This window comes from Molothrus ater, chromosome 12 (assembly GCF_012460135.2).
Source record: "Molothrus ater isolate BHLD 08-10-18 breed brown headed cowbird chromosome 12, BPBGC_Mater_1.1, whole genome shotgun sequence".
Taxonomy (NCBI): Eukaryota; Metazoa; Chordata; class Aves; order Passeriformes; family Icteridae; genus Molothrus; species Molothrus ater.
Window position 1 is genome coordinate 12,291,729 of NC_050489.2, and position 13,288 is coordinate 12,305,016.

Here is a 13,288-nt window from a genome sequence, read left to right on the forward strand (position 1 = left end):
CTGGTCAAAAATCCTCCTGATTTTGAAAGATACTCTCCCTTTTTAAGGCAAAGGAAGTGTAGGAGTCACCAATGTGGCCTTGAACCATCATACAGCCTTTAGTGTTTACAGAGAATCACGTTCTTGCTAAAAGTTGTTAAAACAGACCTCAGTCCAAACCAATCTGCTTCATGACATGGGCTGTGCAATCTATCCCATGGAAAGATTTGTGATTGCATTAATTTTTCTTCCATTTTTACAAATACACAGTAGTATGTTGGATCTGCAGTAAGCATGAATTCCTTTTACACAGTATGTCTCCACAATCTGGATAATGGCTTTTGTGAAGCTGTTTTAGTTGGGTGTTTCATGGTTTGCTGGACAGCTTTATCTTGTAGATTTATCTTGTAGATTATCGATACTGCAGTCCATAATAGAACTGGCAAGAGTTGTATTGAATTGATTCTTTTTTTTTTTTTTTTTTTACTTCAGCACATCACCAAGCAGGCATTCACTGCTCTATCTACAAAACTGTCCCTTGGTTTCATGTTCCCCAGGGAGTTGTAACATCCTGTCATCATATGCTCAAGGAAACACCTACTGAAGACATAATTAGGCAATTTTTTTATGGATCCATTGTGCTTTTGCATTTTCTTCTGGTCTTTTATTTTAAAACAGTAAGAGTCAAATTGACCTTATATTCTGCAACACTGCTACACCTTTCACCAGGAAGGCTGTCAGCCTGAAAGTTGGAATATAGGGCTTGCAGTCTGTCCTCACTTCACAGATCCCAAACACAACGTTCTGTTTACCCTTGGCACTGCTGTAAACAGGAATCTTTCTGGTCTGCTGAGTGATTATGTAAATAGGGCTTTTATAAAGCATTTTAAGCACCCAGAAGAACAGAATAACTTCTTTAGAGATTTTTCTTTTCTAATGGTAATTACATAATTGGATAGGTTTTAGGTTAATTTTTTTCCTATCTGATGTGTGGATGCCAGAGTGACTTTTGAGCATTTTTACTGAAGGAGCCTAAAAATCATCCAGAAAAACAAATCTGCCAGGCTCCCCCCTATTATCAACCTCCCAAAATGCCTTTGGCACTGAGTAAATGCCAAGCATTTGTTATTTAGCACTTGACTTGTCCCTTATTTCTTTGAACTCAAACATGTTGCATAAGATCGGTGAAGTTATGCTGAGCTAGTAATTGAAACAAAACAAAAAACTCCCAATTTCTCCCTTGATCCAACCTTTCCAATTTCCATCTAAATACAATAAATATAATAAGTCTTTAATTGTTTTGAGAAAAACTCAATCTGCTTTAACTTCCAATAAGTGCTACTTAAACTTTCAATATGTTTTGTCTTTTGTTTCTGCAGGTTTCTGTTTTGCCTCTGGAGAGTTTCATTATGGCAGCTCCCAGTGAACAATGACATCCTTTGACAAATACAGATGCCAAAAAGCCAGACAAAAACAGTGGCCTTGTTTCATTTTTACTCCAACACAGTGAAATGGTGCTCTTAAAGTTTTGTTATTGACTCTCACTGGAAAAAAACCCAACAATCTCCTGACCAGACCTTTTTTCCCCATCCCTCTCCCAGTGTTCTTATGGATGCTTGACACAGTGACATCATGTAGTAGGCCCTGAAGTGTTGTCATAACTGAGTTGCAATGGTTTTATACACTTCTCCATTTCCCAACAGCTTTCTGTCAGTTCTGCATTCTTTTTCCTGGGGCCTGATTTTCCCATGTTACTGGCTAGCAGACAGGCTCGTGGGCTCTTTTGTTCCAACCACCTATGAAAAACGTCAAAGAGCAGATGACCCATGCTATTTTCATGCACTCTGCATCATTATCACCACTCCCATCTACCTGGCACTCTTGGTGGCCTCTCTTCCTTTTGCTTTGATTGGCTTCTTGCTCTGGTCCCCTCTGCAGTCAGCCAGAAGGCCCTATATCTACTCCAGGCTGAAAGACAAGAACCACGCCAATGGAGCCACACTGCTCACTGAATGGAAGGCAGCAGGGACTGGGAAAAGCTTCTGCTTTGGCAGTGCCAATGTTTGCCTGCTGCCCGATTCTCTGGCAAGATTTAATAACGTCTTCAATACACAGGCCAGGGCTAAGGAGATCGGCCGGAGGATTCGAAATGGGGCGAGCAGGCCACAGATTAAAATATACATAGATTCTCCTACCAACACATCCATCAGTGCAGCGAGTTTCAGCAGCCTGGTCTCCCCCCAGGCTGGAGATAACCGCACTGTTAATGCTGGCATCAAAAGGACAACATCAATGGAGTACAAAGGAGACAACTGTGGCTCAAACAACGGCGAGGAGAACAGAGAAGATAAAGGTGGAAGTGGAGAGCCACACGAGGGGGAAGAAAACACTTGCATTGTCCGTATCAATGGAGAGGAGAATGGCCACATGTCAGACACAGAAGCAGACACCGTCAACGGCCAGGCTCATGCCAGTGGCCCAGCAGAGCCCTCACTGGAAGGTGATGCAGAGGTGTCAAAAACACCAAACCACAAACAGAAGGAAGGAGATTCTGGGAGTTTAGACAGCTGCTCTGCCTCACGAGAGTCCCTAGTCAAAGTCCGTGTTGGAGATGGTACAGTGGACCAAAGCACTGTCAACAACAAGCTCCTCTACAAAGCTTCAATCATGAAGAAGACTTCAGTGCGGAAAAAGAAACACACAGATGAGACCTTTGATCATGAGATCTCTGCTTTCTTCCCTGCCAACCTGGACTTTCTGTGCTTGCAGGAAGTGTTTGACAAAAGAGCTGCGGAGAAATTGAAAGAGCAGCTCCATCACTATTTTGAATACATCGTCTATGATGTTGGGGTCTACAGCTGCCACAGCTGCTGTAGCTTTAAGTTTGTGAACAGTGGTCTACTTTTTGCCAGCCGCTATCCTGTTATGGATGCTGCCTATCACTGTTACCCCAATGGAAGAGGAATGGACTCCTTGGCTTCCAAGGGAGCCTTGTTTCTCAAGGTAAGAGCCTTTCTGAAGCTGTAAGTATTGACTCTGTATATGTGGCAAGTTATACAGTTACATTATTTTAGCATTTCTTTAGACTGCAACAGAGGCAATATTCAGATTAGATTTCCTGATATAACCTAATGGATTATAGATATAATCTTTATAGGATTTGTAGCCTATAAATGATGGATGTGTCCTGAAACAATGAGGGACTTTTGGAGGTAGAACTCAAGTATAATTTCAAGACTCAAAATTTGAAGTGATTTTCATGATACTTGAATTTCTTTCTTTATGGAAATCTCTGTAAGAAAATGCATAAATTCTAAGCCTCATAACATGAGTACAGTACAATGAGCATCACTGTTGGAAACCAGCTTGTGCTCGTTGTGTGTTTGTCTGGCAATCAAAAGACAATGAAGTGTCTAAATGTCAGTATAATAAAACTGAAAGGATTGCAGTGAAAGGTATGGCTACTCTGCTCTCTTGCTTGCAAAAGAATTAGTAAGGAGAGATATGAAGAGGAATAAACAAAACAAACATGCCTGGGACACTGGGGAGAGCAGAGCTTTTTTGCGTTATTAACACAGTTTACATAAATTAACTGATGGTAGAGAGGACAGGAAGCCTGGGGTTGTAAGTCTGTAAATCATGAAAAGCAGAAAGTCTGCATTTGCTTTTCCAAGACCTAGTGGCTGCTCATGCTTAGCTCTTGGGATTATCTGGCTGTGCTCTTTCTAAACTGGAAAGTGGGCTTTTCTAATTTGTCAATTATCAAGAACCAAAAATTTTTGCCAAAGATCCAAGTCTGTAGACGCAAACCTAGAAAGATCTGAAAATGTCCAAAATACTGAATTTCAGATTTTATTATTTAATCACAGTTTAGAATGGTTTCACTAACTAAATCCTGAATTTATTTTCTAACATTGGCAAAGTACATCAGATGCTCAAATTATATGTACTTTCTAGTCACAAGTCCTGAACAAAAGCCATTAACAACCATTAAGAATATGGATTGTAAACAGGGATCAGTGGGAGGCTTTGTACTCCATTTGTAGTTGTTAACCAAAGCAAAAACTTTTGGTAACATGACTTGTGTAAGAAAACCCCCAAATATTAGAATTTTGGTTCTGATAATACTTCAGTATTTCAGGTACATTGACATAAACAAAAGCCAATCCCTATCTGAATACAGGTTTCCAAATCTGGGTCTAAACTCTCTATGTTGCACTCTTATGTGTTTATAAACAAAAACCATTTATTTTTTCATCACAAATTTCTGCAGGCAAAAAATAAGCATAGATCTTGGGCAGTATAAATATTTCTGGGGTCACAAAGACTACCCTTGAACATATGCAAATATTGGGGATTAAGAGATTAAAACCAATCTGTTTGTAACTGCCCATTGCTGAGTCATTGATTTGCCACCCTGCTAGGCAGGCTGCAATGTCTCCATTTCTCTTGCAGAAAATTAAGCCTCTTTTCAAGATTCCACTGGGAAGATGAACTTAATTATGGAACCAAGTTGTTAAATAATGTTACGGTTGAGCAGGGAATAGAGGCCAATTATTACAGAGTTCCAAAGATGACTCCATTCGTTTGAACATAACAGAGTTCTGCCCAGACACAAGACTGCTTTTCCTCCTGTCTGTGTCATTCTGATATACTTTTTTTCATATCTAAAATATTTTTCATTCTAAGTGTACTTTAACATGAATTTACTTTCTCTCTTAATTGTACATTAAATGACCAATTGCGCATATTTCATTTCTTTAATGCCAGCAACAACATAGAGTAGGAATAATTACTTAGTTTTGTCTTTGAAATAAAGTAGATTTAGAGGCTGTCTTTCTTGATGTGGTGCTTAGTCAGCAACTGGGTGGGTGTGGACTCCAGAGACAAAAACTACATGCAGTAAGTGAAAGCCTGGTTGGGTTTTGAAGTCAGCAGGAATCAGTGCAGTACGTTCAGAAGCCTGGAGCTGTTCCACAGGGCAGCAGAAGCTGGCAGAGGGTACCAGAGCTCTGGGTGCAGGTGCTGTTCTGGCCAGCACTCTGCCATCCCGAGGGACGGCTCATCTCCCTGCTTCCAGGTGGGACTTTTTCTGGCCCTTACAGAATTCTGAATGTCCATAATACCAGCCAGTCCTACACAGAGTTTCTCTGGTTTTAAAGAAAGTAAGAGAGCCTTGCAGAACAGGGGTGTCCTAACCGCTTCCCCCTCCACAGGGGCATGGAGCAGAGCCTCTGTCCTGTGCAAACCCTGGGCTTTTAAGTTCCTGACTCCTGTGGAATGCAGTGTTCCCATTTCTAAAGTAGAAAAGGCATCAATTGAGTTTTATTTTGGAAAGACACTTGCAAAGACTGTTCTCCTTGCACAGCTTCCATCTCTGAGTAAAAGAGCAGTTGCTCTCTGTGTTGGTTAAAAGCCAAGAGTTGTGCAAAGCAATTGAGGGGAGAAGGCTCATATGTTTTGAAAATATGGATAAAGCCAGTTAATGCTTCCACTCATGGGAAAGATGAAGCCTTTATTCCAATTATTCTGAACCTTAAGAAACACCCAACATCTAAATTCAGAAGACCGTTCAGAGAAAGAATCTGATTGTTTTTTAGTAAGTAGGATTGTCTCCTTACTACAAATAGAACTGTTAGGGAGATAAATTAAAGGTCTCAGAACTAAATATTTAAAGAAAGTTGAAGTAATTTGAAAATGACAAAACTGCTTTGGGGGAGTCTGATACAAAACAGATCCCTACTGGCCTGGCACAAGTGTTTTGCACATTTTTTTATTTTAGAATGGGTTCTGTTTCCCATGAATAAGAAATTATTTTCCATTGCCCTTGTCTTCCCTGCCCTGTCTTCACTATCTAGATTGTAAAGTTCAGGTAGAGATTTGGAAGGATTTGAGAGATTTGCTTAGTCATACAAAATTATTTTACCTGAGAGACTTACAGAGCTCAAGGATTATTATTAGTAGCTGTAATAACAATCAGCTCTTACCCACTGCTTTTCATTCCTATGTCTCAGAGTGCATAATGAAGAAAGGTCAATATGTGCTTAATAGAAGGAGAAACTAAAGTACAGGAAGGTAAAGTGATTTGATTGTGGCTTAGCACCTAGGGTGTCACAACCAAGAAGCCAAGTTGGAAGTAAATTACAGAGGCTTTTAGCACAGTTTCATGCTACCTAACAGCTATCTGTGTAAAGGAAGTCTGCCTCTGCTCTCCTCCTAAGGACGTCTGTCACAAAAGGTGCTGCTGCTGGCATTTTCCTGACAGAGACCAGACTGGTTTTTCCATCTTTAGAGGCTGCTGCTTTCCAGGGCAGGATGAAGACACGAGGATGACTTAGTTGTGAGGAGCCATTGTGTGAAGTCCATTTTCTGCAAAGAGGACTAATTTGCATTTGGCACTTGGAGCTCTTCTAACTCTACCAGTGCTTTTGTGTTCTGATCTGAGGGTCTCATTGGCATGTAAGAAAACCACAAAAAACCAGCATATATGAAGGGGGGAAATGTCACAGCTAAATGACAGTTTCATGTCTGAAGTGTTAAACCATTGTTCCTAGTTGCCATAAAGACTCAGAGGAGAAGTTAGCAAATACATAAATCAGCCAATCCATTTTCATACTTTGACAGTCTGGGCCCTTGGGAGACTCTGCTGAGACTCTCTGTTCCAGCCTGGCATTTCACATTCATTTAAAATGCTGAAGAGAAGAGCCCTGCAGTCACTTTGTAGTTTTATAACTTCCATTGTCTCTGCTGCTGCTCAGCTGCAGACAGAGGTGGGCAGGGGGCCTGGCACAGCCCCTGTGCTGGTGAGTGGCACTGAAAAGCTGGCTTGGACAGTTCTGTCTGGAGCATGGTGCAGATTTCAGCAGCCTCAGCTCCTCTGCAGCTGCAGCTTTGGCTCACACATGATGTTAATGCACTGTAGTTTTGATGGATTTAAAGGGAGTTATAAAATGCACATCCTTTTCAGAAACTGGATGTTGATTTTACAAATCAGCACTGTCAAATCACGTTTAAAAGGTGTCAATGAGTACTGAGCAGAAATTGTGCAATGCATCACCTGTCTGTAATTTACTAGATGGTTTCAAAATGTCAACATCCCTCTTTAGACAGAAGATTTAGTGGGCAGCCTTGGTTACCCTGTGCCAGGGATGCTGTGTGAGTTTTGGACAGTAGTGCAACAAAACTGGAAAGCATCCTTAACTTGACCTGGTGAGTTTGTCCATATTTTTCCAGTGTAGCAATCTAATAAAAACTCACTTTTGGTGGCAAATTTCACCTCTCTTATCCCTAAATTGTAATATTTGTAACAATCATGTAAATCTCAGCTAGATTGTAGATGCACAGTCAGAGTGGGGAAGTGAGTGAAAGAGGCATCATTCCCAAAATGGCTGTTGATTGAGAGAGAGGGTTTGGAGGCTTCTTGCTGCCAATGGCACTGGGAGACACAGATGGTGTGTAGAAGGCTGTGCTTCCTACTGTTCCTAGTAGGAAACTATTCTGGGGTTTGGTATCTGCCAAAAGAGTCAATTTTAGCAAAAAAAAAAAGAATTCTAAGTTAAAACAGAGTATGTGAGCATAATGCAAAACTGCTTTCTGATGTGGGAAGTTTGAACAGTTAATAGTATTCTTCAAAATCAAAAGGAAAAAGAACATCTTGTGGATTTTGCTAGATTTCTGGAAGAAGTTGTGTTTAATTAATATTAATTCCTGAGGTTATTAACAGATTTACTTTTCAAATTCTCTGAAAATGAAGGCTGTTCTCAGGGAGTACAGTAATTGTGCAGAGAACATGTCATTATTCATTGCTTAAAGGAAACCTAGCAACCTTTGCTCTGTGTGCAAAGCTCAACTTGTTTTCCAAAGAGCTGATATGGTGGTAACAGATGGTGGAAGGAGCAGCAGCTCTGATTGCAAAACTGTTTTGAAGCACAGTTTTACTGTTTTCTCCTCTCAAGGAGCCTGCTTTGTGTGAGAAAATGAGGGTTCCCTGAATTTACCTCTGTGATTCTCCTTTTTGATATTTCTGATGCAGATGCATTTCACTTGGGTAATTTAAGCTGCCTTTGCATGTGAGCTGTGCCTGGAGTGCAGGGGCAGCTGCTGCAGTTCCACACTGGGTTGAGGGGAAGATTTTGGACCTCAGGATTGCACAGGAAAGGGGAATGGCTCCTTTCTGCCCCCTGTAAAGAACACCTAGAGCTTCCAGTGGTTAGATTTCCTTGTCCTTCATCAGTTGGCCAGCACCTACAGTTATCCCAAGATGTATAAAAGAAATGTCTAGTGCTGCTCATGAATTTGTTTAGATGACTCTAAAGCTGTGCCATTTAAGGCAGGAGGGTAACCTAAACATTTTCCACATGCTGAGTTTCTGCTGTAAAATGTTAATGCAGGAATTGGATGGAGTCCAATAAACTGAGACTTTCTTAAAAAAAGAACAAAAAAAAGACTCTACCATGGCACTGTACCATGTTCCTTCACTTTGATATAATTAATGTTATTAATCATGGTCCTTTTCCCCTTCATTAATGGGGATAAATAAAAACTGTTGTGCAGAATGAAATAAAGATTTGAGAAAATGTGAGTTGTGGGCTTTCTTCTCTTCAGAAGAGGAAGAGCCCTTCATTAGTGGCACCAATTTACAGCCACTTTCCCTCATATATATGTTTAATGAAGCTTTGCCAAATAACAAATTCTCTGAGTTCATGGAACAGTAATTGTTGCACATGGCAGGTGGGAAAAAATAGGATTCTGAAATAATCAAGTGAAAATGTAGCTAGAAAGAATTGCAGAGCACCACACAATTTTGAGCCGACTTCTATAACATTTTAAACTTCTTTAATATACTTAAAAAACCATGTTTATTATAATAAAATAGGGATTTAACTAATGTGTCTTCTTTAGAAGCTGCTACATATTTCTGAAGGCAAAAGGCAGAGCTGTTGAAGGATGGAAAATAAGATAGATCTTTTTGCACCATGTCTCAGCTAACCAAAAATACACCTTTCTTGGGAGTTATGACTAATCTAAGTCATCTCTGTGGGACAAGAATGTTTGAAGTGGGAATGGGAGTAGCTGCAAGTTTTCTTTGGCATCTTCTCTTAGCAGTAACAGGAATGAGGACTGGGACAGTTTGGCTGTCCCAGTTAGGTTCTTAATGCTGCCTCTCCTGCTTGTATTGGAAATTTGCTAAAATGGGAAAAAAGTCCAGGAAAGGCTGATACAGTTTGGAAGATTACAGAAATATTGTACTGGAAAGAAAACAAATTGTGTTTTCCATTTCTTTCTTTTCCCTTCCTCACTGCTAACTCATTACAATTGCATTGGGTTACATAACGACATCCCCAGTGCAGGGGAACAGGAGGCACAGAGCACATCCCAGGGCACCAGCCCTGCAGGGGGTGTGGAAATGCCACTCCTTGTGCATTGCACCTGCTTTATCCACAGCAATTCTCTTGGGTCTCAGGCTCTTTTTAAGGGAGCTTCCCTTGAACTTAAAAAATATTGGCTACATATGGTATGATGAATATTTCTGTGGGAGTAAATCACTGTCACATCAACTGTAAATTCTGTTTCTGTGCCCTGCACTCACTCTCTCTTTGAGGTGTTTTATTTCCAACACAAAGAGTTACTCAAGGCCCCTGCTCAGATGATGTTCTTTACAAATGCCATGTTCATACTTCTGTTTTAGGGAGAGAGGTTTTGTTTTTCCTCCCCAGAGCATGCAGAGTTTCTTTCAGCCTGGTTAGCTTTTCTTCATAGCATGACCATCATTAGTGTGGTTCCTGCCATGACTGTGAATTCATTTCCTGGAGAGTTCTGTACTTTGGTGACTTCTCCTCCTCAGAAGAGCAATGCAGGGAGCAGCACTATGGTTACATTTACTTCAGTGGCAAAACTGACACCTCCATGGTCACCTGAGTGGATGAAATGGAAGCTTTTGCTCATTTACAGCCCAAGATGAGATTAAACTATACTGGTTGAGGCTGGAGCTAGACTGTGGAGATCCCAATTCACCTGAAGAAGTCCCAGTGTTACAGGCAGGTTATTTACCTTTCCCAGCTCTGGCTTTATTGGCCACATGGAGATCCTGGGGTAACAGACTTTGTGAAGAACTTTTGCCATGAGTATGCCAAAATTTTAGCTCTTATCCAGTTTGCATACCAGGATTTGCTTCCCTGAAGGGAGAGGCAATCACGTGTGCTTGGACTTTTATGTTAATAGTTCCTTTGTTTTGGAGGGTAAACGTTTAGGAAACTATTTTATTTTGCATATTTTTGAATGGCTCCCTCCTGGCAATCTGAAGCTTCTAGAAAATGTCACTAAAGATTAAGTTCTCCTCATAACAAATGTTTTGGGTTTGTGTATATATTATTGGTCAGTATTTGAGACTCTAGATTGGTTCTTTAATCAAGTGAGATTTCTCATGCACAATTCAAATTTTTAATCATTAAAGAGCATTTCCTTCAGAGCACCTGATGATTTGCTGACACAGCCATGTCCTGTCTGAAGCTGTTTTTCAAGGTGGTAGAGAAATGCCCCAGTACTGAAGTAGCATTCTCATGGGTTTTGTTTAAGTATCTGTTGATGCTTTTCTTGACATCTATCATCCAGATGTGATAGAATTGTTTTGCACTGCTGGAACAGATGAGTGTAAATATAAACTCTTAAGAGACAAGGTATTTGTCAAGTTTGCAGCTCTGTATACTTACTGTGCCAGAATATGGGAAACATGAGATATGCAAGATTTTCCAGTTAGCCCAGGAAATTCCCATGGTAGCAAGCACTGTGATTAAATTTCAAGTTATTTTCCCTTGCTGTAGCTCTAAAATTTCAGTTCTTGCTACTCATTAGTTTTTTTCCTGTGAACAAGAATCTTTCTGCCACAACCTTGCTGCCTTGATTTCTTCCATGAGCCATTTATTACCTCATACCAGTCTCAGTGGAGGACAGACCATTCCTCAGTCATGCAGGACAAGCTTTTGCAAAACAATTCTAGGAATATTCCCAGTCTTGCACAGCAGTCCCAGTGTGATGTCTCCAACAGATTGTACTAATGTGCTGTGGCACTGAGATGAAATCTTTTAATAAAATCTACTTGATGTCAAGTACTTTGGTGTGCTTGACACAGTCAGTACTTGGAAAACAAAAATTCAGAGAGGTCACTTTTGCACTTTCTTAATTCGTTTGCAGGTAGGGGGACAAATGTAAATATGCAGCAGCAGAAAATGGCATTTTGGATTCCAAACACACCCTTAGCAGGATTTCCCCCTTAAGGGAAAAACTCTCTTTCCCATCTGTAATGAGATTTTTATGGCCCCCTCCCAAGAGCAAACAAAATGTAATGGTCAGAGTGGTGTAACAGGGATCTGAATCCACTCTTAGCTTCTCAATGTTTGACTAATTTGATTATTGCAAATCTAGTGAGAATTGGAATAAATTTTGCATATTTCAGCATAATTGTGAAAAAGGCTAATTTTTAATGTGAAAATTATATAACTGGACACTTTATTAAACCACAAATAGGTTCAGTCAGTTTTAATTTTACCTCTAGAGTTTAACAGGTTATCACATACCTTTTCCCTTCTGTGATCATTTAAAAATAAATATTTTAAAACATTGGGACCTCATATTTAGATATTTTCTTCCTCTACATTTCCATACACAAAGAGGAATGGTTCATGGCACAACCAAGACTGTATGGTGATTTTTAGAAAGCAGTGCCTGAAGTAGGTCCCTGCAGAAGGACAGTTCAATAAATGTGTTATTGACACACAGCTACCAATGCAGAGCAGCTGAGGTGAGCTGAAGTCAGGCTTACGGTGGCAGAGCCACTCTGGTTTATTTGTTTACACCTATTTCCTTTGTAAATGTGACTGTAGATGTTTCTTCTGTGTTAAGCAGCTAAAATTACATGTGTGAAGTGCTGACTTGGTGTGGTGGAAGCAGAGCCCTCCTGCCAAGGTCCACGTTGGAGGCTCAGCCTTGTCCTCCTGCCACGTCTGCAGCATCCAGCACAGCCTGGAAAATGCAACATCTGAAATAGCTCCTTAGCCACACAAAAGAATGCTTTCATGTAGAATTACAGGGCTTGTAGTATTTCAGAGGTCAAGTAGGTTTCCTGTCTGCACAACCCACAGTCCTTGTCCATCTGTGAAATACCAAATTAGACTGAATAAACAGAGTTTTCTTACTATTTTACTTCAGACTGTATTTAATACAGTAATGCCTCTACTGTAGCTGGGAACTGACTAGGAGGATGCAAAGGTATTTGTTTACTCTCCTAGTAGTTGTCACAAATATTTGCCTCCATGATGATTATACACCAAATATATTCAGTTTAGTGGTTGCCATCAGTACTGCCTGTTAAAAGAAACTACAAGCCCCTAAAAGTCAAAAAAGCTGGAGGAAACGTGAAATCTGGGAGACAAGCTGCTTTGCACTTCCATGCTGGCATTTTCCAACGAAATTCAAATTATGCTAATGTCTTCAGCTCTTGCTTTGGAGCTTTATTTTTTAATCAGAGTGTTTATGGAAGCCCCTCTCCTTTCCTCTCCCCCTGGGATTGTGAGTTCCAGCAGAGCCCTGGGACACCATCCCTGTGGGCATTTGCTGTGCTCAGCCCCTCCACAGAGCACAGCCAGGCTTCATCCTGGGCCATTTCTCACAATCCTTTGAGAGCAAAAGATCCCAAGTCCATCTCAGCACAGATGAGCACACAGGCTCACTGAACAATACACATTTATTCCTGATTAATGGAAATCAGTATGATCCTATGCACAAGCTGGGTGAGGAGTACAGGGCCTTGTCAGGCACTCCATTAAGGCTGCACAGGAAATTCTAAAGCCAATTTGAGCTGACTCTTTTTCTCAATTGGGCTATAATTTATGTCTGGATGTGCAGCTTTTACAATTAAATCTTTTCTGCTTTTTGAATAGAAACACTGGAATGATTCCATCTGCTTTGGTCAATAAGGGGATTATAAGGAGCACATTCCTGCTCTAAGGCAGAACACTTTATGTGCAGTGTTCTCCTTCCAGAGTGGGGACACTGGGAGGTGTGGGACATCCACACCTGTCCTCTGCTGCAGGAAACACTGCACATTTGCAAACAAGTGGAGTTTATAGTTTATAGTTTAGGGGCTTTTTAATAGCATTGAAGAGAAACCCTGAGTTTGAATCACTAAGTTTGGAAGAGATGGTTCATTCACATGCCTGTCCTAGACAGCAGAGGAAATAAACTGTTTTCCACATTTCTACTGGAATGGTTTATGTTGCATTAAAAAGTTGGAGAGAAAGCTCCTAATGGTTCA

The 13,288-nt window shown here is 40.6% G+C and overlaps 1 protein-coding gene across 1 annotated transcript in view; it reads left to right on the forward strand.

Moving 5' to 3' along the window:
- SMPD3 (sphingomyelin phosphodiesterase 3) overlaps positions 1–13,288 on the forward strand; it is a 101,860-nt gene that overhangs the window by 64,594 nt on the left and 23,978 nt on the right. Inside the window, exon 2 of the mRNA XM_036390102.1 lies at positions 1,359–2,982. Within this exon, the coding sequence (XP_036245995.1) occupies positions 1,651–2,982 (1,332 nt within the window). The 5' untranslated portion in view covers positions 1,359–1,650. The remainder of the gene's footprint in view (positions 1–1,358; positions 2,983–13,288) is intronic.